Genomic DNA, 26,412 nt, shown 5'->3' on the forward strand with positions numbered 1-26,412 from the left:
TTGATGGCCTCTGAAGCCCTGAAAAGATCAAATCCAAACTACTAATCCTGGAATTTAAGAACCCAAAAACTTATTTGCTAATTCATTATATCTTATCACTCTTCCCTTCCTTCATTCTTACCAAGAAATCTTACATTCTAGCTATTGAAGTTTATTCAGTGTTCTCAGGTATTAAGTCACCTAGCTCTCTATGCTTCCCTACAGCTTTCTGAACAGACAAGATGAGATTTAGTAAACTTAACTACAATTATTTATATCTTTGCTTACTAGACTGTTAATTTATCTAAAGAAGAGATCTTGTCATTTCTATACCTCCAGCACCTAGCACAAGTGCCTAAAACACAACAGAACTGTAATATTTTTGTTGAAAAAATGAGTGAGAATAAATGAAAATGAATCAATGAGTGGGGCTAGGAAGACAGGTCTCATCTGCAGAAGAGAACGGGAAGGAAAAAAAGATGTGTCTAAAGTGTAGTCTAAAATGAGAAGTACCTCTGAAGAAACATAGATGGAAGGTAGTCTCATTTTTATTTAGTAAAACTGTAAGTTTAAAAATATTAAATGGATTTACAATACTGAATTGAATTCATGTTTTAGCTCTACAAAAATCTTCCTAAAATAATAAAAGAAACATAAAACTATGAATACCATAGGACTGTCATAACTTCACTACATATACATAAGGAAAAAGTTCAAGGGAAATATAAGTATTCTAAAATATTAATAGAAAATTGTGATTTTCTTCCTGCTTTTTGCACTTTACCCTACTGTTCAAATTTTTCCACAATGAGCATGAAACAAGTATGTAAATGTGTCTTTTATGTAGAAACACAAGATCTTAGATTTATCAAATGCCTAATTTTATAAGATATTATATACTATAAGAGGAAGAAATAATTCCAGTCATTTGAAAATATAAAATAGTTTATCTTTCAAGTTCTGTGAGAAAACAGCCTCTTTAAAAGCACTGAGTACATCATTATACAAAAAGAGCTAGTATTAAGTTTCAAATCTGAATTTTTTTAAAAAGGAGATATAAGAGTAAAATGAAAATATTTAACAATCGATTTTTAGGGTACAACTGGTAGACCTAGCAGCAAAAATTGCATAGGGAGCCACCATCATTTATTCTTGTCTAGTATTCTGTACTTTTTACTCTCTAAATACTCAACCCACCTGGCTCACTCACTCTGCTGTTTGTAAATCTTCACCTTCTCTTCTCTCACATATAATCCTATCATCCCAAGATCACAGAATCCTTATATTTCCTTACTTCCTAACTTCTGCCTTTTATTCCCCCCAACCTAATTTTCAGGCCTCTTGAAAAGCGTCACGTTCCCTTGCCAGATATTACTATATAGTTCTTCCACTCCTATGGAATTCTATCTAGAAGAATTCCCTACATAACTTTTCTTCCCGTTTGTCCACATCTGAGAGAGATGATTTCAAGGCTTCAAAAGAGATGCTTCTTTCACAATTCACAAAAAAGAGCACAAATACTGTTCTCCTTTTGCCTACTCTCCCAAAGAGGTCCTGTGCCTAATCCTCCTCACCACTGGCACTGCATGTTTCCTGCATGTGGATCTTCAAGTAATGCCTCTTGCTTACCATCATGATCTCTGAAAGAGGGTTCCGGAGGAATAGAAAAAGCAAGGGTCTTCTGGTTGTGGTGTTATCAAAGACAACACTACACGTTCTTATTACAAGAAAAAATTATTAACTGTATGTGGTGATGAATGTTAGCTAAGCTTATTATGATAATCACTTCACAATATATATATGTATCAAATCATTGTGCTATACCTAAAACTAAGAATGTTATATGTCAATTATATCTTTAAAAAAAAGATTAATACTACAAAAATACCTTCTGGTCAGTACCAGAAACAGTAAGAACACTTCTATATTCTCAGAAAATCTTCATTCTCTGGGTCTGATTCTTATTATGTCAAGTCACCTGAATGTGAACAGTAGACTTAGACAGCATGCATTAACATAAGGAAATGACAGGACCCTTTGCTAGAATCAAGTCCACACTTAGAATATCTTTTTCCTTTGGAGCTCTTCAAAGCTGTCACACTTCAATTGATTCTTAACTTTCCAATTATTAATACTTAACTTCTGGAAGGGCATTTCTTGCTTCTTTTGGTGTTGTCAGTTTCATAGCTTACCCCCACAGATCCACAATGATACAGAATTGCAGGTATGCAAATTTCTAACAGAGACATGCAGGTAAGTTCTTCAATAAGCCTAGATGACGCAAAATTTATAAGTACTGCCAATCACTATGAGCGCCGCAAGAAAATCCTGAAAAAACTTAGAGCAATTTTAAAACTCCAAACTAAGTGAATAAAATAGCAACTGATACTATTTTTAAAAATTAGAATGTTGTTTTTAAAATGCTTTTTTTAGAACCCCTGTTCAACTAGACTCATTATGAAGAAAGCACTCCACAGTTAAAGTTTTGGAAGTACTGCACATTATATCCTAAACTTTGTTTGGCTATGAAAACCTTTGTGTGTAACATTTTTCAAGAGGATAATTTGTGAGCGTTTTATAGATTAGTAAACTTTATTTCAAATTATATTCTTCATATTATATTATCTTAAATAATATTAAATCAATACTTATGCTTAGAACTATAACAAAAATAAGTTACAAAAAAACCCATTTATTATAGAAGAGGCATAACTGGATGGACTGTGAGCATATCATATTCCAAAATCCTACTCTGGGAATAGCCTAGTCAAAGATTATGCTCCATAAATCTAATTCTGTGGAAAGTACATGGTAGCAGAAACATATTTTCAAAATGACATGATCAGGATTCAACCTATTATAGTGATGGCAAATATGATTACTTACAAGTCAAGAGTCTCCTAACTGACATATGGCTGCCAGTCTTGCCCATCTCTAATCCATTCTTCTTTAGAATGCTACCAGCTATTTTTCTAAAAGAAATGATGGTGACATTCCCATACTTCAAAACCTTTCCATAGCTCCCAAGTGCTTCAAAAAGGGAAAATTCAAAATTCTTTTTTTTTTTTTTTTTTGCAGTACGCAGGCCTCTCACTGCTGTGGCCTCTCCCGTTGTGGAGCACAGGCTCCGGACGCGCAAGCTCAGCGGCCATGGCTCACGGGCCTAGACGCTCTGCGGCATGTGGGATCTTCCCGGACCGGGGCACGAACCCATGTCCCTTGCATTGGCAGGCGGACTCTCAACCACTGCGCCACCAGGGAAGCCCCAAAATTCTTAATGCTGCACATCTGGTTCCAGTTTACCTTTCCAAACTCTTCTGCCACTTCCACACCACCTGCCCAGCTCCAGCTACACAAGGCAGTCATTATTCACAGATATCTGTTTCGTGCTTCTTTGCCTCTGCAATTGTCGTTCCCCTGTCTTTTCACCATTTGTTAAATTACTACTCATCTTTCAACACCCAACCCAAATGACTTTTCGCATTGGCAATAATATAACATACTTTTCGAAAATTCATTTCACTCTTCATTTCAGCAAAGTCACCATTGTATTTAATTACAGAATAGCAATTTTTTTCATCTATAAAGACCTGAATACTATTGACTTTGATTAGTTTATTTGTAGTGAATATCCTAAAACTAACTGCTCTCTCCTAGATTCAATTCTTAGATTCAATCCCTTAGATGCTGAATGAATACCAAATACGTCCTAGACACGGTCTTGTTCTTAAGACTGGGACTAACACCTTTTCTACAGCTAGATGCATATGCAATAGGATATTAAGTGGGATTTTTCCTCTTGTTCCAAAATTGTGGCTAAGATCTAAAGCTGAGGGTAATTAAGTAGCCCTTCTTCTAGCTTTAAGGAGCCAAGAGTAGTTGGTACCAGCTTCTCCTCTCAGGGCTTACTGAGAGTTTCATTTTTTTGAACCAATACTGTAATCAATATTCTAACACCTTTCCCTCAATGTAAATCTAAAAAGGCTAAAAAGAAAGGTGGGGTATTGGAATTTCAGGGAAACATAGAGTTTATGAAAAGAGGATATTCCCTCCCCTCTTACAGGAAAACGGCAGTGTCATCACTGAATCCAGAAGGTAAGAATCAAGGTTTGAGTTCATCTAAAAGAAAGGGAGACTGGTATTTCATTCCGTTTGGTTGTCTGTATAGGCAAAAGACTTACTGATTTGCAACTCTGTTATATGCACAGGGGAAAAGAGAAGTGGGGAAAGAGTGTGGTGGGAAGAGTCAGATAGAGAGGTAGGCAAGACTTATCCACCTTGAGTTCTTGGGAACCAAGAGGAATAAAAAATGTAACCTTCCGCCCAGTGTGCTTGTAGGCCCTAGAACTGGCCATGGGAGGTAGATCTGATTGGGTAAAGTGTTGAGGCAAAAAAAAGACATACATATCAGAGTCACACGGTATGAATGCCATCCGTCAGGTTTAGCCAGAAGGTGTAACCAAAGCAAGGGACTGCCAATGCCTATAGCCTTCTGCTCACTGTCAGCAGGGTCAATTAGAGATACCACTTATCTTCATTAAGCCTATTGACAATGAGCTTGAATAGTAGTGCTGAACAACCAAGAAGACTGTCACCTCAATACTGGCATATCACATAGAATTCTGCCTCTCCTATATCACTCCTCTCAGTTTCAACACCAGAGGAAGAAACAGCACAAGAAGGAGAGTGGGCAGGGACTTCCTTGGTGGTGCAGTGGTTAAGAATCTGCCTGCCAAGGCAGGGGACACAGGTTCGAGCCCTGGTCCTGGAAGATCCCACATGCCATGGAGCAACTAAGCCTGTGCGCCACAACTACTGAGCCTGCGCTCTAGAGCCCGCGAGCCACAACTACTGAACCTGCGCTCTGGAGCCTGCGAGCCACAACTACTGAGCCCATGTGCCACAACTACTGAAGCCTGCATGCCTAGAGCCCGTACTCTGCAACAAAGACAAGCCACCACAATGAGAAGCCCGTGCACCGCAACAAAGAGTAGTCCCCACTCGCCACAGCTTGAGAAAGCCCAAGCACAGCAACGAAGACCCAACGTAGCCAAAATATAAATAAATAAATAAATAATTTTAAAAGAACAAAAACAAAAAAACCAACTCTTGGAGCCAGGTAGGTTCTGGAATTTAGAAATTGAAAAAAAAAAAAAAAAAAAAAAAAGGAAAGAAAGAGGGAGGGCAGAAGTGTGTGACAAAAAGAACCTACTCACTCACCCCCAAAGTTTTCAGCCCCAGATTAAGGTCTAGTCTATCCTGGAAGAAAGTGATGAGTACTGATTAAGCCTGTGGCTGATGTTATAATACGAAGATATAATATGAAGAGAACTAAGTCTTAAATACTGGACTAAGACTAGAGCATTTAAAAATTATGGAATAGTCACAAGATGCTGTTAAGGTAGTTGATATCCAGTAGGAAAGGGGATTTTGACAAGGTAGAGTTGGAAGGCAATTACTAGATAAAAAGCAAAACTGACTGACACTTACATCCTAGCAAATTGACATCCTTAATGAACTGGTTACACACAGATGGATAGTCTTTGCAATTAGTTTCCATATATATTGGTGTTCCATCTCTCCATTCTTTTTTTTGTATGAAATCCTGGTATGAGATCTATTATACTATTATTATTTAAGTCTAGAACCAGTCCATCAATTTGCTCACTACTACTTGCAGCACTGTCTAAAAAATGCTGAGTAGATAACAGTCATACTTCTACGTCTAGGAAGACACCATCAAAGTCACAGATAGGAATGGGCAAATAAGCATTTCTAATGATGGAGGATGCTAAAAACAGTAATAGGTTTTTATGTAATAAAGGAAGAGACTGATGAGAACAAAGCTCACTGAGCAGAAATTTACTTGATACCCCAATGCTTTCAATGTTCACCTTTCAATGATCCAACCAAAGAAGAAATCCACAAAGAGGCTTATTTGACAAAGAGGAAAAACCAGTATATTATAAATGGACATTGTTCAACTGCATGACACAGAGGAAAGAAAATAAAGGTTCTAAAGAAAGAGAGCAAGAGAAAAGCAAGTGAAGGTTGATCAGGAAGTGGGACCTGAATTGGGGCTGCACATGGAGGGTAGACAGGCATGGATGATAGACAGAGCAGAACAACTCCTGGATGGATGAGAGACAATAATGTAAAGTGGCTGTGACACATTGCAATATTAATACATACCGAGACTGAATTGCGGGTAATGCTCATAAATCTAACTGCAATTAGTACAGGTTTCTGGATTAGGAAGGACATGAAAAGGAAAGCAGAAGGTTAGAATGTACATGTCATTGCCCCATTAAAGAGGTTTAATCTTTCAATGGAATGAATATATCTGTCTTCTGCAGCATCAGCAAAAAAGCGCAGCTTGTCTACCTGCTTTGAAAAGTAGCTTTAGAGTAAAAGGTCTCTTCCTATCTTCCCTGGATGGGCACTGCTAACTTGGGCCTCTCAGAACTGAGTTCATAAAAATTCATACTACAGAAAGGGTTTCTTTTTTTTTTTTTTTTTTTTTTCGATACGCGGGCCTCTCACTGTTGTGGCCTCTCCCGTTGCAGAGCACAGGCTCTGGACGCGCAGGCCCAGCGGCCATGGCTCACGGGCCCAGCCACTCTGCGGCATGTGGGATCTTCCCAGACCGGGGCACGAACCCGTGTCCCCTGCATTGGCAGGCGGACTCTCAAGCACTGCGCCACCAGGGAAGCCCAGGGTTTCACTTTTAAATGGGGTTTCTGTTTTCATTTCCTGGAGAAAAGATTCAGAATGTGTTCTGTGATGAGCTTTACTTAATACCTTTACCAACTGGAGAAATTCTGTGTTTATGTTTGTTTTTAGAGAACACCCTTCATTAACTTAATCTACAGACATTTGTTGTGCACTTGTCCTGTGCCAGGCAGTTTAACAGTAAAAGAAGAAACGGAGTTACTTTAATGCTAACCTGAGTATAAACTACCAAGCATAGAGGAAGTATTGCTGGGCCTCTGCAAAAACATGGGCACAATGATGGGGAAGCCTGCTTCTCTTTAGAGATTTCCTGGGGATCTGATTGGGTGTTCACTAATACAATTTTGTTTTACAATTCAGGGGAAGGGTAGTAAATGGGCAATAATTAAACTTTAATGCAGCAATAGGTTTCCAGTTATCTAGACCCTATTGATTATTGGTCAGTGTGAAATGGAGTTGTTTATATATAGGTCACCAATTACAAAGGAAGATATTAAACAGACAAATGGGTAAATGGAAGAAATAAATTATCATTTTTGTAAGGCTTTTTTCAAAACCTAGCAATAAGCCCTCAAAGAAATATTTATTTGATAATAGTAGACTCATAGTGGAGTTCTATATCCTATGACTCACATTCTTACAAGTGATTAAGTTCTCTACATCCCAGAACTATTGGTGGGACCACCAAAAGTGACATGGTTGAGGTTGGGAACAGACGGTGGAAGAAAGTAGACTCAGAAGTTAGGGTGGGTTACATTTTCAGAGAAAGGACAGGAAAAGAAAACAGGGCAAATTATTAAACCACCAACATTTTACCCAAATACTTGATTTTAAAAATTCTTCATAGTTAACTGTATCCTGTGTATATAACTAAAGACAGCTCAAAGAACAAACATGAGGCATACATAGTACCCTGAGATAAGGTGACTTTTTTTTTTTTCACTTGTTCCATGTGAAAAAGATTCAGAGAATAATCTCTCTCTACACATCATAATGTGTACTTAAAATCTGAGGAAGGCTCCCATTTCCCCCTGTGATTCCATGTCCTGCATCTTACCATTGATCTACGAATCAGTGACAGCCTGGTCTTTGCCTTATTCTCAGCAAATTCCAGGCTACTGATGTCTTTGAGACGAGCCTTGTATTTATTCATTTGTTCCACAACAATCAGCTCCACACAGCTGAAACAGGAAAAGAGAAAACTGTTAAGTGCTGAAGTCAATCAAATAAATTGTAGCACCCACAGACTATTTTTCAGCTAAGTGTGGTAGATAGTTGGAGGATAAAAGAAAAATCAACATCCCTTATTTTATGAGCTCAGAGACAGGGTTTATAATGGTGGTTCACAACTTTGGCTGCACTTTAGTATCCATCTGAGAAGCAGTTATAAGTCCCAATGCCTAGGCCACACCCCCGACCAATTAAATCACTCTCTGGGAATGGGACACAAACACTAGGCTTTTTTTGAGGAAAACTCCTTTTGCAGAAAAGGTTAAAAATCACCACTCTAGAAGGAAATCAGAGGTCCATGAAAAAAGGGCAAGGTGAAATACAAGAATATTGAAATATTAAGACCAAAGGGATTCAGAGCCATAAGACTACAGTTAGACTAGATTACAGGAAAACACAAAGTATATGTAATTTGGTAAAACGGTATTTTAAAATACATTTGGAAACTATAATCATTCCTAAAGAAAAGCCAAATTTAAAAAATAAGGCCCTTCAAAACAAATGATGATTAGTTGAACAGAACCTAAAGGAATTTTTCATCTTCAGCATAAAAAAGCCCAGTGGCACCTAGCAATCTTATTAAAAACATATGAACTTAGGACTTCCCGGTGGCGCAGTGGTTGAGAATCTGCCTGCCAATGCAGAGGACATGGGTTCGAGCCCTGGTCTGGGAAGATCCCACATGCCGCGGAGCAACTGGGCCCGTGAGCCACAATTACTGAGCCTGCGCGTCTGGAGCCTGTGCTCCGCAACAAGAGGGGCCAAAATAGTGAGAGGCCCGTGCACCGCAATGAAGAGTGGCCCCCGCTTGCCACAACTAGAGAAAGCCCTCGCACAGAAACAAAGACCCAACACAGCAATAAATAAATAAATTTATATTAAAAAAAAACAAAAAAAAAACATATGAACTTAAAAAAAAAAAATCATTTGCTAGGGGAATTCCCTGGCGGTCCAGTGGTTAGGACTCTGCACTTCCACTGCAGGGGGCCCGGATTCGATCCCTGGTCAGGGAATTAAGATCCCTGCAAGACACGCAGCATGGTCAAAAAAAAGAGAAATCATTCACTATGTTTGATATCTGTATAAAGTGACTACACTGACTCAGAAATCCCTGGGGTCTTGCAGAGGTGATGGTGACTGGCCTTACGTGGTAGTCTTACTGATGTCCTGCACACTTTGTAGTGGGTCGATGGTGTCAGGGCAGCGGAGAATGCAGGGTGCAAATACAATGGCCAAAGCATTAGCAGACATTCGATTAGTGTCTTCCTGTAGAGCAATCCTAAGAAACAAAAAAACCAAGTGAAACTAGGATGAAAAAGGAAAATTGCAGGGAGGTAGGCAGAAGAGATGAGAGAAAGAAGATCAATGACATCAACTGCATAGTACTGGAAAGATATTCCTATCAGTTGAAGGAAGATACTGCAGACTTTTCCCAAAGCTGTTCCTTTGCCTCTGGAAAGTGTACTTTTACTCTGTTCCTTGAAGCAATTCAGGCAAGCAGATAGCTGATCAAGGAAAAATTTGTGACTCACTGCCCCAGGTCACCGTTACTAGATGAACATGTCTACAGAATGTAGACACTTGAAGGCATTTTCAAACAGTCATATAAGATACTTATCCAAAGAGAAAGATGGCTTTCTTCCCAACTATTGCTAATATTTACACTCAGAAGAAGAGAAACTACCCCTGAATTCTCTTTGGTCAGTCAATTCCTGAGCTCCGTCTGAACCCTCCTCCTATGAATTAGGTTATGTCAACAGACACACAGCCTTTCTAGCTCAGGAGTTAGGTAACAGGCTAGGCTACACAGTGCCACCATGAGACTGAGGTGTTACATGGCTCAAATAGGGCAGAGAAGCACCTGCCATGCAATCTAACTCAGCTGAGGATTTCTGCTCCAAGGAACCATAACCACCTGTTTGAGGCATTGACTTTATCAACAGGAAAAAAAAGATCTGTCAGTTTTTCATACGAAGAAGCTCTTCATTTATTTAAAAGAATCCAAGAGAAACTGTTAAGTGTTCCTTTGTTTCTTGAAGTTACCTGACTAGATGAAAGATGAGGCGTTCCAGTGTATTGAGATGAGTTCGGGAGAGCTGGTCAATCACAGAGTATACACCACGGATTGTCTCTTTCCTCTCCTGAAGGCCTGAAAGCAGTAAGAGCAGCAAATAAGAATGAATATCCTCTCTTATACATTACATATTCCTTCTGGACAGACACTAGGTAGCAAGGGAGACTGGCTCTAGGGTTGATTTTTAGGAGTTTTAGCTATACCTGTATAGCAGAAGAAACACTCACAGTTACCACTAATCTCCCTTTGCTTGAGTTCTATACTCTCTAAGCAGTCTCATGAGTTTTAATCTATAGCCCAGTAATTCTTGATTACAGCAAGGGGCAAGAGATGCCCTAGCTTTTCAGGCATTTTGTGGCAAACCAATTCCCCATTAAAATTAATCAATTGTTATATAAGTTATAAATCAGTCTTATGGGAATTGACGAGTCAGGCCTCAGGGCCTAAACACTTCTAGGTAGGCCTTAATCAATATCCTACACATCTGTAGCACTGAAAAACTAAACCAACATGTTAGGCATGGCTTAAAATAGATAGCCAACTTTACACTGAGTTCTCGCCTAGACTCACAATTTAAATGAACATAAATCTCCTATTTAATTTTTAAATTTGTTTATAACCTTAGTCTTTCAATCTCTTTGTAAGAAGCAACTAGGTGACCTGCTCAGAAAGTTTTTAGGACACTGACCTTTTAATGAGTTTCTAAAAAAGTTAACATTTGAATAGGTGAGAGTTCACTGGCAGTTTTGTACTGACTGTATTACTTTTGTATCTATATGAACTAAACCAACTGAGAGGATGGCTAAATAATCTAATATGAAGATGGCATTCTTTCCCAAGTGCAGGCCTTCCCTGAACCCAGGAAGCCTGTGCTTACCCATAGCTCGAAGAAATTCCTCATAGAGTTCAAAGGTCATGAGTGGATTGGGCAAATCACGAAGCCATTGTTTGAATACACTTGCAATGACATGTATGTTATAGTCATCTAGGTTTACATTCTCAGCATCTATTCAGAGACAAGAGTTAGATAAGAAAGCCAAAACATGCAGAGAGTCAAATAATTCACTTTAGAAACTACCATGACCGAAAAATGCCTTCATGTTCTTAATCAAACTATCTTCTACAATCTAATTCCATGCTTTGGAACAGTGCTCCTACTGTGGTTAAAGGAACAGTTGTTGTTTGTTGGTTGTTTTTCAAATGTCATGGACTGATAGATGTGTAAAATAAAAGATCACAAGTTTTCATGTCAAGGCACTGTTAAATTGCTATAAGCGTTTCTAAATGCTTTTTCTCAATTTCTGTACTTCTCTCGTGGATTGGTCTGTGAACGATACTTCTAGTAGTGATGCTTCAGATGACAAACATAAAAAAGGCCCAAAGGACAGTTTCTAAAAGTCAGACTGATTTTAAGTCATTCTCAGAGATGAAATGACAGTGATAATTGAGCTTAGGAAATGTGAAGAAAATCTTTACTCTGCTTCACTTATAAACTCCCTAGGGTTATACATGAGATGATTGGGATGATATAGGATGAATGATGCTTGTGGGTAGATTCTTGGTGACACAGAGACAAACTTTGCACCTATATGTGATTCAAAAAGATCTATTCCTGGGAATTCCCTGGTGGTCCAGTGGTTAGAACTCCGTGCTTTCACTGCCGAGGGCCCAGGCTCAATCCCTGGACGGGGAACTAAGATCCCACAAGCCGTGCAGTGTGACAAAAAAAAAAAAAAAAAAAAAAAAATCTATTCCTTTCCAATAGTGGTGAAGAGCAGAAGTCGAACATAATGCCAAAGCCAAACCTCTGCATACATTCCAGGACTGAGGCTAGAGCTCTACACAGATACATGTTCAGTTCACTACTTATCCATTTAAATAACTATGTCATCAATGTAGGAAGGCAAGAATATGCATCAGAAAGAGCACCACTTGGAGTCAGAATAACAGAGACTAACAGGCAATAGTTTAGATTATGGGTTAAATGCCAGCTTTGCCACTTATTGGTGGTGAGTCTTTGGGCAAGATCCTCTGTAAGCCTCAGTTTCTTCATCTGTAAACAGGGATAATAATCACTGTTTGGGAAGATTAGTACAAAGATCTGTTGTGAAAATTAATACAAAAACATCAGCACAGTGCCCTGCATCTCATCAACAGCTCATTATTCAATTTCCCTGAACCTAAATTTTCTTCTTTGTAAATTAAAGACATGATCTTACCAGACTGTTAAAAAAAGATTAAATGAGATCTGTCTGAAGTACCTAATAATGCCTGTACAAATGATATGCAATGTATGTTTGCTGAATTGACCACATAAAAACAAAGACTCTTTTGAAAGCTACAAATGATAAAACAAGCACCACAGAAAAGACCACACTTTTCTGGCTGCAAGAAAATGATCAACATGTAATGAAAACTAAGAGCATAAGATGACCTATTTAAATAAAATTATTTGGTCTTGATTTAGAGGGCACTATCTTACCTGTATCTAGACCTTGTCGAAGCTCCTTGATTTTATTAGTTGAACCAGACTTTCGGTAAATACCTTCTGTGTATAATCCATGCATTTCAATGTAGTTTATGAGTTTTTCCACCACCAAAGGAACAGTTCGGTCTTCACTGGTCAAACGGGATAATTCAACCCCAAACTGTCGAGATGATAGCTCTGGATCATACTAAATGGAAAATAATTTTTGTTTCCAAATACATTCAAACATTGTTAAATATGTTTATCCAATTCTTTAAGAGTAACTACTTTTTATTTTCCTCCAGTTTCACAAGCATAATTATGAGAGCTGGGAGGAAAGGGAATTATGATAAATGCTGAGAGTATAAATATATGAGCTGTTAGTTTTAATCCTCTTCCACTAGGAATCCTCCCGACCCCTGCCAAATAATGGGGCAGAATGGAGGCAGTGGGAACAGATTACTGTTTTCCTTTCTGTTAAAAAAATCCCCTCATGTAAAGACGGGATGTGGGCAAAGGAGAAAGGGGATAGACTTTGTATGTTAAACATTCCCCAAGTACCATTTGAAAATCTGTTGATTTAAAATGAATTAGTTGTCACTAATTTCTGAAGCATAAGAATGCTTCGGTGTTTATGTAAACTTTAGGGAAGTTTAACTGACTATTGATGTCATAGCTAAAGGCAGAGGCATATATTGTCACTATATGAATTAGGTTATTTCATATTTGCAACTAGATTATAGCTGGGAATAGGAATATCACCTTTCTATCTCAGAGGGTTATTGTAAAAATTAAGTTACAGGTGAACATACAAAGCACAGTATCTGGTATATGGCAAATGCTTAATATATTGTTAAAAGAAATAAAATAATGTTTGCTGCAATAATTAAAACAAAATAAACTTTAGCCAATCTTCTTCCTATTACTATGACACACACATGCACACGTATAACCTATTTATTTAAATGTTATGGCTACCCCTAGGGCATTGGGAATGTTAATAGTAAGACTTGTGAAAGCAAAAAAATAAAATACTTGAAGGTATTAAACAAAAATTTCAAAATAGTTTTATTTGAAACCAACTAATCTAAAGCAAACATGCTAAAAATTTCTATTTCTTGAAATTAAGGGAAAAATTAATTTTACTATTCTCAACTGAGAAAAAGTGAACTCTGAGTTCTTATTGTAAAATCAATATATGTTTTTAGTTATTTTCTTTTTTTCTTCTGCGGGAAGGGGTGGCAGGATGTCTTTAGTTATTTTCTGTCCGAAGTAATTTCCTTGTATATTTTAAATAAAGTTTTATTGAAGTATGACACATATATAGAAAAGTATATAAATTGTTCAGTGTACAGCTTGACAGACTTAGACAAAGTGAATGCACACTTCTTACCAGAACCCAAATCAAGAAATAGAATATAACCAGCAGTTATCTCCCTCTCAAGAGCCTCCCAACTACTATGCATTTCACCTTTCACAAATAACCAGTATCTGTATTTCTATCACTATAAATTAGTCTTAACTGCTTTTGAACATCATATCAATGGTAACATACAATATGCATTCCATGAGGTGAGTTTCATTTATTTTTGAACTTTATTTATTTTTGAATAATACAGTATGTATTCTTGTTTCTGGCTTCTTTCACTCAACATTATGTTTGTGAGTACCAACAGTTTAATCTCACTGCCATACGGTATTCCATTATACAACTATACCACAATTTATTTATTCATTCTACTGCTGATGGACATTCAGGTTTCTATCAGTTTGGGGATATTTCAAATGGTGCTGATATAAATGTCCTTTTGTCTTTTGGCACAGATACCTGTATATATCTGTTGGGTACATATCTTGGAGTGGCACTGCTAAGTCATGAGAAATGCTTATGTTCAGGTTTGATAGGTACTGCCAAATAATTTCAAGAGTTGTTAGGTTAACTCAAACTCCTACCAGTAATGTATGAAAGTTCCAATTGCTTTATATCCTTGTTAAGATGTTTTTCATTTTAGCTATTCTAGTGGGTATATACCTCACTATGATTGCAATTTGCATTTCCCTGATGAAGTGAAGCCGGTCACCTTTTCATGTTTATTGGTCATTTGGAAATCCTCTCTTGTGAGGTGCTTGCTTAAATTATGTGCTCATTTTTCCACAGAGTTGACCATCTCTTTCTTACTGACTTGTAGATGCTTTTTAGATATTGTACATCCAAGCTGCAAATATCTTCTTCCACTCTGTGGTTGATTTTTTTTTCTTTGAACAGTGAGTGGTTTTTGAAATTTATCTAAAACTTTTTTTGTATTTATTGAGATGACCATATTTTTTCTTTATTAGTTCAATGTGGTGAATTACATCAACTGATTTTTGAATGATTTTTTTTAAAAAACGGATTTTTTTCCATAAACCAACTTTGCATTTATGGATTAAAAACCAACTTTATCATGAAGTCTTTTTTTTTCATCTGTCATTAGCACAGATTCAATGTACTAACATTTTGGTTAAGGCTTTTACATCTAAGCTTATGATACAGCCTGAACTGAAATTTTCCTTTATCCTTTTCATGACTGACTTCAAGGTTTCACTATCTTCATTCGTCAATTTGGGAAAAAAAGTACTGAAGTATTTACTCTTTACCATTCTCTGGCAGAGTCTGTAAAAGACTGGTGTTGTTTCTTCCTTAAACACTGGGAAATATTCAATGGCAAAACCATCTGGGCCTGAAGATGTCTTTGTGAGAAGCTTTTTCAATTACAGATTCTATTTTAATAGATATAACTCTTTAGATTTTCTAGTTTTCCTTGACTTAGTTTAACTTAGTTGTGTTTTTGTGGGAATTTGCCCAATTAATCTAAAATGTCAAATTTATTAGCATCAAGGTGTTCATAATGGCCTTTTATTTTCCTTTTAATGTTTGTAGTATCTGCGGTGTATGTTTTTCTTCATGTGAATGATTTGGTTTTTTTAAAATTCTCTTTATTGATCACTCTTGCTAAGAGTTTATGCATTGTCTTTTCAAAGAACTAAAATTTAGCTTTGTAGCTTTTTATCTTTTGTATACATGTTTTTCATTTCATTTATTTCTCTTTATTATCTTCTTTCTATTGCCTTTGGGTTTAATTTGCTGGGTTTTCTCTTCCTAGCTTCGAGAGATGGAAGTTTACATAATTTCTATTCTTTTATCCTTTCTAATGTGTATTATAATGTATTGTACATTAATATATTATTAATGTATATTAATATATACTTAAAGCTATAAATATTCCTCTAATAACAAATTTAGCTATACCCACACTTTTGTTGTGTCATACTTTCCTCATCATTTCTTTCAAAATATTTTTCCATTTTCATTTGAGGATTATCTAGTTATCTTTATTTTGATTTATAGCTTAATTTTATTCTGGTCAAAGAATATACTCTCAAAATATTCAATCCTCTGAAATTTGTAGGGACTTACTTAATGGCCCAACATATGATCAATTTTGTCAAATGTTCCATGTGCAGTTGAAAAGACTGTGTATTCAGGCAGTTGTAAGATGCAGGGTTCAATACACATCAAGTAGATAAGATTTTTAAGCGTGTTTTTTAAATCAGTTGCATCCTTACTGAATTTCTGTCTTCCAGGTATTGAAGCTATAATAATAGACTCTTCTAAAGTTAGAATTTTTATAGCTCCCTAATGGCTTGACCATTTCATCATTATGAAACACCTTTACCTGAAGTAATGTTTGTTGTCCTAAAGTACATTTTAGTATTATTACAGCTACACCACTTTTCTATTGGTTAGTCTCTGCATGCTATATCTATCTATCCTTTTGCTTTCAACCTTCTGTATTTTTTAAAACATATTTAAGTATGTTTCTTGTAAATAGCATATCATTGAGATTTTTCAGTTGGTTTTATCCTAGTCTTTTTTTAAATTTATTTATTTATTCTGGCTGCACCAGGTCTTAGTTGCAGCACATGGGATCTTCGTTGTGGAATGTGGGATCTTTAGTTGCGCCATGTGGACTTCTTAGTTGTGGCATATGGACTCTTAGTTGTGACATGAGGACTTCTTAGTTGCGGCATGAGGACTCTTAGTTGCAGCATGCGGGCTTCTTAGTTGTGGCATGCGGACTTCTTAGTTGCAGCATGCATGTGGGATCTAGTTCCCTGACCAGGGATCGAACCCAGTCCCCCTGCATTGGGAGCATAGAGTGTTACCCACTGGACATCCAGGGAAGTCCCTATCCTAGTCTTTTTTTGTTTTTAATATATATATATTTTGGCTGCATCGGGTCATTGAGGCATGGGGGATCTTTCGTTGCAGCATGCGGTCTCTTCGTTGTGGAGCTTGGGCTACTCTCTAGTTGTGGTGTGTGGATTTTCTCTCTCTAGTTGTGATGTGTGGGCTTAGCTGCCCCGCAGCATGTGGGAACTTAGTTCCCTGACCAGGGATCGAACCCGTGTCCCCTGCATTGGAAGGCGGATTCTTTAACACTGGACCACCAGGGAAGTCCCTATCCTAGTCTTTTAATTGGAAGTATTTGGTCTATTAACATTTAATGTAATCACCAATATATTTGGACTTATATCTATCAATCCACTATTTATTTTCTTTGACTGATTTATGATTCTGTTTCTCTCATTTCTCGTCTTCTCTTAGATTAGTCAAGTATTTTTTGTTTTTCCATTTTCCCACCTTTATTAGCTTTTTAGCTATATATTCATTTGCTATTCTTTTAGTGGCTACTTTAAAGACTACAACAAATACTTATAACATATTTAAGTCAAATATATTTATTTTTGGCTGCGTTGGGTCTTCGTTGCTGTGCGCGGGCTTTCTCTAGTTGCAACAAGCAGGGGCTACTCTTTCCTTGCAGTGCGCAGGCTTCTCATTGCAGTGGCTTCTCTTGTTGAGGAGCATGGGCTCTAGGCACACAGGCTTCAGTAGTTGTGGCATGTGGGCTCAGTAGTTGTGGCTCGTGGGCTCTAGAGCACAGGCTCAGTAGTTGTGGCACACAGGCTTAGTTGCTCCGCAGCATGTGGGGTCTTCCTGGACCAGGGCTTGAACCTGTGTCCCCTGCATTGGCAGGTGGATTCTTAACCACTGCGCCACCACATCTCAGATAATCCAGGGACCTTGGAATAGTTTAACTTCATTTTCCCAACCACCTTGGTGGTGTTGTTGTCACATAATTTAATTCTCTTTATATTTTAAGCCACAAGACATTATTATTGTCTTTAGTCAACATTCATTTATATTTACACATATTATTTACTCTTTCCATAGCTCTTCACTCCTTCCTGTACTTCTGTTTCTATCTGAGATCAATTTCCTTCTGCCTGGAGAATCTTTAGTATTTCTTGTATTGCAGGTCTGCTGATGACAAATTCTGAGTTTTTGTCTGGAGTGTTTTCATGTCATTTTCACTTTGGAAGGCTACTGTCACCAAGTACAGAATTCTGAGTTAGCTTTATTTTCTTATAACACTTAAAATATGCCAAGCCACTGTCTTTTTGGCTTCCATCATTTCTATTGATAAGTCAGTTGTCAGTCTTTTCACTGCTCCTTTAGCAGCGGTTATTTTTTTCCCTCCTCTGAATGCTTTTAAGAAATTTTCCTTTTCTTCCATTTGGAGGACTGTTCATCTGGTACGATTTTCTTTGTATTTATCCCACTTTAGGTTGAAAGTGGTTGACGTGTTTGTTGACCATTAGCTCTTAAAATGCTGCTTCTCCCTTGTTCTCTTTTCTTCCTGGACTCCAACTGCACACATTTAAGAAACTTCCATCCTTTCCCATATGTCTCTATGTTTATTTCTGTATTTCCCCATTCTTTTTACGCTCCATGCTTGGATGTCTCTACTTATCTATTTTTCAGCTCATCAATCTTCTCTTCTCCTATGGCCAATACACTGTTAAACCTATCTTTTGAGTTTACAATTTCAATTGCATTTTTTATTTTTATAATTTCCATTTGGCTCTTTTTTATATATATATTTCAATTTTGTGATAAAAAGACATTTTAAATCTTTTTATCCAGCATCTAAACATATTAATTAAAAAATTTTTAAGTACATGTCTGAATTCAGTAATGGGTCATCTATGAGTCTACAGATATTGTCTGTTTATTTCTTAGTCTCATTTCTTAATGTCTAATTTCATATATGAACAAATTGTAAAGGCTCTCAACAATGTTATCTCTCTTTAGAGAGAATTCATGCTATTCTCTGTAGGTGGGTAGCTAGAAAAAGGAAGAGATCATCTTAATCCAATCAAGGACTGCCTTGCAGTTTTTATAAAACTCAGTTAATCAATGCTATCAATGCTTCATCCTCCTTCCTGGGGTATAGCTCTTCACAGGTCTCACTGAAGAGTCTAGAGTATTGACTAGGGTCCTTTTTCAAAGGTGGGTCATTCAAGTCCGATTTTTCTCTCTTTGACACTGTGAGACTGCAAAATACTCTAATCTGCTTTCCTGTTTAGCTTCTTAGCCTCTTGCCCTGTGCAGCTTAAGAATTCAGAAAACGCCTTGAGGGAAAAACCTCTGAGTTTCAGGCTCACTTCTCTATATGTTTGGATCATGGTCCCTCAAGTTCTGGCAATCTCAAACTCCAACTTTTGTCTCTATAACTCTATCAGATTTCTAAGAGCATTGCTGGCTTCTCTGACTCTTAAGTGTGGCCCTCTGCCCAGAATCCTGGTTTCCTGCCCTACAACAAAAATTGACAAACTCCCAGTAGGAGAGAAACATCTCATAGATATAGATTCACCAATCTGTAATTCTCTTCTCTGTAGGATCTAGGCCCCTAAATTCAATCTGCCTGGGCAGCTTTCTAATGCTAGGCAATAGACTTTTTTCAGCTGTTCTCAGCATGAATATTAGTCTGCCAGAAGCTACTTCGTCTTAGCTGGAAGAGGATGCCCCACCTTCATTGTATTTTAAGCCCTGAGTCAAATTTCTCTTTGTACTTTGCCATGTTTGTCTACTAATTTGGAACAGATGCAAACTATATACATGGGCTGTAAACATGCACACACATTTTATTATAGTTCAGATTTGCATAGTATTGTTAAAATTATATGTGACTAATAAATAAGAAAATGTGATTATACACCAATAAAAGCCTGAAATATTTCCAAAATTGTTGCTTCATTGAAGCATAAAGGTAGCAGAGTACATGTTCAGTATCTTTTAGATCTGTCTGTGTATCCAAGTAGAAATATGTAAAAACACCAACTATGCTGGTGAATTTTACCATTCATGTTAAAATCTTTAATTGTAGCCTACCGCTTTCAAGACAATTTCTAGAAACACTTATGAGTGTTTAAAGAAGTAGGAAACCTTTAAAAGAAGTGTTTTAATAAGTTGTCAGCTGTGAAATCAGTTTAGTAGTTCCCATGTAGTAAAGGTAAATATAGTTCCAGGAAAATCAATTCAGTTATATATACACATCCCTCTATATGTGTATGCTGGATTATGATATAAAACGTATTTCTTACTGTGATTTGTGGCCAAAAAGTTTGAAAACTGCTACTCTATAAAATCATCAAAGAGGCCTTGATTTCTTTCTACAAGGCACGAAAAACCAACAGACCTGTTATTTATTACTCATAGATGATAGCTTCTTACCTTTTTAGAGCACTTGGCTGTGGTTTTCAGACAGCACCTCTTATGACAAGCATACTTGCATACTGAAAAATAGGTTAAGAATGTAGCATTTTCAGAAGTCTGTTCATGAGTGACAAGAACTTAATAAGTTTACTGCTTTATTTTGAGCATAAATTTTTTCCTTTAAATCTGAGACTGCTATAGTATCACATACATATACTTTGTATGGTATTAGAATGAAAAATTGTCTTAATTCATTCAATTCAGAAAAATGAAGTTGAAAAACATAACCTAAAATTTCTAACCACTGTCTATGAAAAAGCTTTTTATTCTTTCAAGATTGCCCACCCCTCCTCCCCTGTCCCCACCATATTCCAGCAGAATATATATCTCTGTGGTCTGATTCACAAACTAGTGCTCATGTTCCCCTCTTAAATTTGTTCTACGATCTGCTAAAATGAAAGAAGTACCTATTAAGAATTATTCCAATGGGTTAGAAAAGCATTACTGTTAAAGACCTTTAATAAAATAAAAACAAATTTGGTACCATACTAAGATATAAGAAAGGCCTTATTTACTATCCTAGAAGGTCCAGAATAGAGCTCTGAGGAACCAGAACATAAAGAATATCAGTAGTGATTGGGAAAATGAGATAAAGTTCAGAGCAGAAATAATTTCTCGGAGCAGGAGATGACAGGATGGCTAGGCAGCAGTAGGTGCGAAGGGCACACTGAGAGGAGGATACTGAGAAAATACTTGGCCTACGTCATTTTGGTACACCAGCTCTGGCTCCTGCACATCAACACCTGAATATCCTTCTTGAGCTTCTAAAACATGACTTGAGGGGTTTTCAAAGCCAAGATCAAGGAGGGGAGACCATACCGTTGTACTGGTGAAACCACCAGTATAAGCACAAAAAAAGTTAGTTAATGCTGTTAAGAAATCAAACCAAACCCACCCAAGTCATAAAAAAAAAAAAGCAGATTCTTTATATTTTCAGTTTCAGATCACAGAGAAAATCATACCAAACCTACAGGAATCAGACTAACATTAAACAGTCAAGTACATGGCAAACTACTCCCAATTTCACTTTCACTGCAATTTTTTTAGACTACTGATAATAAAGCAAAAAGAAAACCACTTTTGAACCATAGAACAAGTGAACATATCCAGCAATATCCAAATGCTGATTTCACTATGGTGAACATGATTTCCATCCTTGTTGTCATACTGGACCCAACTCTTCCTAATATTTCTTTCATTCAGTTCTGGCCCACTAGTAAACAAAGCCTCACAAAATTATTAAAAGCACCAGAATAGACGTATGGAATGAAAGGAGTAGAAGCTAAAGACCCTCTGTAAGCCAGAACCAAGCTGACCCACAAAAAATCTCCACTCACATTCTAGGGTTTAAAGGTTCTGATAAAGGATTATAGTAGAAAAAAGTACCTTTCTGGTTATAATCTAAGAATTTGTTCATTAATTCATCCAACCATCTATAGGTCCATCTACCCAATAAATATTTATTAAAACTTATAATGTGCCAGAACTGTTCTGTATACTTCTAGGTATAAAGAAGAGACAGATAAGTTTCCTGACCTTACAGAGAACACATTCTAGTGGGACAGACAAACAAGAAAACAAATGAAGACTTAACATCATCTTGGGTGGTGATAAGTACTATAAAGACTAGAAAAGCTGAGTAAAGGGATAGAGAATTGGGGGACAGGGTGGCATTTTAGATAGGAGGGTGGAGACATGAATCAACTGAAGTAGTAAGTCATACTAACATCTGAGAGAAGAGCATTTCAGATGGAGTGAGCTGCAAGTACAGTGACCAAAGAACACCAAAATATCTTATTTGCCAACAAAGAGCAGGTAAAGGGAACTATAATGAGAGATGAAGTTAAAGAATTAGGGAGTGTGAATTATTCCTTAATGTTAAAGAAGATATAAGAAAACTCATGGAAACAGAAATAACAAGTGGTTAAAAAAATTCCTCAAAGAACTCTCATACTTACATTTGCAAACAGAGGCTCGGTCCATTATCCATATCAAAGAAGAACAGTACTCACAGTATGTAGGGATGCTATACTGGGTGGCTTTAAAGATGTGACCATTGTGCTCTTCTACCTGAAGGAAAAAATATAGCTATCTATGTTAAAGCCAACACAGTAAATCCTGCCCTAACATGTTGGGCAATGGGAAATCCTTCAATTCCCTGTTGTCTTCATTGGGTACTTATTTCCAGGAGGACAATTATGATCTGAGAAATAAAATAAAGGTAAAATATATGATCCTTGCTTTCAAAAAGTGAACAATCTAGTAGAGACAAAACTAACTTATATGAAAATCAGAAAACAATGCTATAAAGATATAAGAGCTGTCTTATGCAACTCTGAATCAGCATGTTAAATTAAAAGCAGCGGTTCTCAAATTTTTATTTTTAACCTCAAGAATCTTTCACACTTCTGAAAATTACTGATGATCTCAAGATACTTCTGTTCATATGAGTTAGAAATTAAAACTAAAAAAATGTAACTATCCAATTCACTTAAAGTTATGTTAACATGGAATATGTTTAATGATAAGTAACATTTTAATGAAAAACAACTGTATCTTTAAAACACACAGGGCTTCCCTGGTGGTGCAGTGGTTGAGAGTCTGCCTGCCGATGCAGGGGACGCAGGTTCATGCCCCGGTCTGGGAGGATCCCATATGCCACAGAGCGGCTGGGCCCGTGAGCCATGGCTGCTGAGCCTGCGCGTCCGGAGCCTGTGCTCCGCAACAGGAGAGGCCACACAGTGAGAGGCCCGCGTACCGCAAAAAATAAATAAATAAATAAATAAAACACACAAAAAAAGTACTGACAAGAGAGGTACTGTTTTACATTTTTGTAAACCTCTTTGATGTCTGGCTTAATAAAAGACAACTGGATTCTCATATCCACTTCTGTATGCAATCTGGTGGCAGTATGCAATTAAGTTTGAAAAATATGAAGAAAATTCAGCTTCATACAGATATGAAATTCGAAAATGGAAAAATAATTTGTCCTTTCAGAAAATGACACAATATTAAAACTCTGCAAATGGTAACGTAAAGGTTAATTGAAATATGGAATCTAAAACCACACCAATCAACTCTTCATATTCTGTAACGTTAAAATCCATTGTTCTGGGCTTCACTAAAATTTACAACTTTTACTTCAAAGTACCATTAAGAAAATAAAAAGATAAACCACAGACTCAGAGAAAATATTTGAAAATCGTATATCTGATAAAGGACTACTACCTAGAATACAGGAAGAACTGTATTAATAAGAAGACAACTCAATTTTTTAAATGGGCAAAATATTGAATAGACAGCTCATCAAAGAAGTATAAATGGCCAAGAGGCACATGAAAAGATGCTCAAATCATTAGTTATCAGAGAAATGCAAATCAGAACCATGATGGGAAACTACTTCATATCCTCTAGAATAGCTATAACTATCAGACAAAACTAACTATTGGTGAGGATGTGGAGAGACTGGAACCTCAGATATTTCAGGTGGGATTGTAAAATGGTACTGTTACCATTTTGGTAACTATATGGTATAGTTCAAATACTGAATCATTATGCTGTATACCTAAAAGTAGTATAATGTTATATGTCAATTATATCTCAATTTTTTTAAATAAATAAATACATATATACACACATTTACACATACATACATACATGTAGGGGAGTATTAGTAGTCATTTTTGTCTTAATTAATCAAATAACCAACTAACTAAATGAAAAAGATCTAACTCACAGTTCATCCACCCCACAGCTTTATAATATGACCTTGGCTCTGTGATGTCTCAAATATTTCCAGATATTGACATTTTATCACACAGATATCCTTCTATTTAATGAAACTGTAAATCACACACGTGCACATTGTTTTCCTCTACTGCAACTCTTAATATTAAGTTAGTTTCATTAAAAAATTACTTTATTCTAAATGGATCAAAAGGTACAAAATAGAATACAATGAAAACCTTTCTTTCACCTCTGAATTCCAACTGTTTAGTTCCTCTTATAGAAATAATCACTGATACCAGTTTCCTGTGTATACTTTCAGGTATTTTGTGTGTGTGTGTGTACAGTTATAAATGTATTTTGGTTTTTTAAAAATATACGAATAGTAGCTTTCTATATAGTGTTTGGCTCTTTGCTCTTTTTAATTAATAAAACACCTTGGAGAATGGTTTCTCTTACTTTAGTGCCAATCAGTATTATATTATATAGATGTATCTAATTTATTTAACCATTTCCTTACTGATTTAGGTTGTTTTCAAAACGTTTATTTATTACAAATTCCTCTTCAATAAAAAGCCTGTACATGTCAGTGTGAACAAATTGATATATCCACTGGATAAATTCCTGTATGTGGAATTGCTGCATCAAAGGTTTTTTGGTTTTGTTTTTAATATTTTTAAGGCTTTTAATACACCATTATTAAAGTACCTTCTCCAAGAAGGTTATGCAAATAACCCCATTTGCAGTATTGAAAAAAATCTATATATTTATTTATCTTTCCAAACTAGGTAACTAATTTAGCTTTGCTCATAGATGGACAAAGTAGAAAATCACTGTTGTTTCATTTTAATTTGAATACTCTTAAGTATAAACATTTATTCATATATTTCTTAACATTTCTTTGTATGACCTGCACTTATCACAGGCCCTGAAATATAACAGCAGTTGAATTAATGAATTTTCTTTTTTTTTTAATGTCATATGCTTTACTCATTTTTATCTTGAGGTATTGTTCTTTCCCTCATCAATATGAAAAAGACTATTCTTATAAGGCTTAAAATGTATAAAAGGCCTAAACACTACCTGTTAAATAACAGGTGCCTTCCCGTTACTCCTCCACCTTCCCTACACTTTACTTCATACACAATCTCAAAAATCCTCAGTGGTGGGTGACACTACACCTGTTTTATGTAATCCTATTTTACTCTTATTTTATATAATATATATTCCTATTATATACATGAGGACATTGAGACTCAAAGATTAAGCTGTCTACAGTTTCTCCATTGGTGAACAAAAGTAAGCCAGGCTAAGGGCTTAAATATCCTACTTTCAGGATTCCGTTTCTTTCCATGAAAAGGAAGAAACTCTTTAACAGGTAAGATCATGCTAAAATAGAGTCAGATCATGCTTCTAACACACACAGTGGAAAAGTGACAAGCAATGATCTAAAAAACCTTAGAATTTGGTTTACAAGTGATAGGGGATGATTTATAATCCTGATTTATTAATAAGGTTAACAATAAATATCCTAGGATTAGAATTTACCATTGGCAGGGGTGAATCCAGGTTCTGTAGGCCCTAAAGCTTAACATTTTCAGGGGAAAGGGAGGAAGACAGGATGGGCAGGGGAAAGAACTTGGGAAGAAAGAGGAGAAGGTGGTGGCAGCAAATGCAACTGAAGCAGAGGGAACAGGGGGAGAGTGGGAAGAAATGAAGCTTAGAGATGTCAAGGTCAAGATCATGTCGAGTCTTGTAGGCATGGTAAGAACTCTGAATTTTACTCTGAGTAACACTGGAAGTCACTAGAGAGTTCTGAGTAGAGGAGGAACATGACCTGATTTTTGTTTTTAAATGTTCATTATGGCTATTATGTAGAAAACTGTAAGGGGAGAAGAATATAAGAAGGCAGATCAATTATGAGACAACACATAGTATTACTGGACCACTGTAACAGCAGTGGAGGTGGTGTGAAATGGTCAGATATTAGATGCATTTTGGAGGTAGAGTGCTGGCCAGAGTTCTACCTACTTCTCCAGCCACCCCCACATAAACATGCAATACTTGAGCCTATTAAAGCTACTGGCTCAACATGCCAGGTTTTTCACTCATGTGTCTCTGGACATACTCTTTCCCTCTGGCTAGATACTGCCTCTCTAAACTACTACTCACTTGATAAGAAGTAGCAAAAACATCTTTTCTTCTGTAAAGTATTCCTTCATTCTCTCTTTCTGTATTTCCATAGCACTTTGTACTAGTTCTACTATAATACTTATCACATCTAAAAGTAGTAATTTTTTAAATGCCTGCCTTCACTAGCAGATTATGAGCTCCTCTAGGGCTTAACTCATCCTTGTAATTACAGAGATTATGGTAAAGTATGCAATAGAGACATACAATACAAAAGATAAAAACATGAACAATGGTAAAATATGCTCAAATGCCTTTGGGAATGTCTCTTGAATTAGGACTTACATTTGTAAAATCCTAAATAGTCCTCATATTCTTCAGAAGGGAGGGACAGCGCCTTAAAAATCTCCTTCC

The 26,412-nt window shown here is 36.6% G+C and overlaps 1 protein-coding gene across 7 annotated transcripts in view; it reads right to left on the minus strand.

Annotated features, from left to right (window-relative positions):
* Positions 1 to 26,412, minus strand: part of MYO9A (myosin IXA) — a 287,470-nt gene that overhangs the window by 21,419 nt on the left and 239,639 nt on the right. For all 7 annotated transcript variants that reach the window (XM_082618504.1, XM_082618506.1, XM_082618507.1 and 4 more), the window contains 7 exons: positions 22,101 to 22,212; positions 20,101 to 20,162; positions 12,498 to 12,690; positions 10,893 to 11,021; positions 9,985 to 10,090; positions 9,089 to 9,220; positions 7,769 to 7,892 (listed from right to left, as the gene is read on the minus strand). In XM_082618504.1, the coding sequence (XP_082474630.1) occupies positions 7,769 to 7,892; positions 9,089 to 9,220; positions 9,985 to 10,090; positions 10,893 to 11,021; positions 12,498 to 12,690; positions 20,101 to 20,162; positions 22,101 to 22,212 (858 nt within the window). The remainder of the gene's footprint in view (positions 1 to 7,768; positions 7,893 to 9,088; positions 9,221 to 9,984; positions 10,091 to 10,892; positions 11,022 to 12,497; positions 12,691 to 20,100; positions 20,163 to 22,100; positions 22,213 to 26,412) is intronic.

Source organism: Mesoplodon mirus (assembly GCF_964341445.2).
Source record: "Mesoplodon mirus genome assembly, chromosome: 4".
Taxonomy (NCBI): Eukaryota; Metazoa; Chordata; class Mammalia; order Artiodactyla; family Ziphiidae; genus Mesoplodon; species Mesoplodon mirus.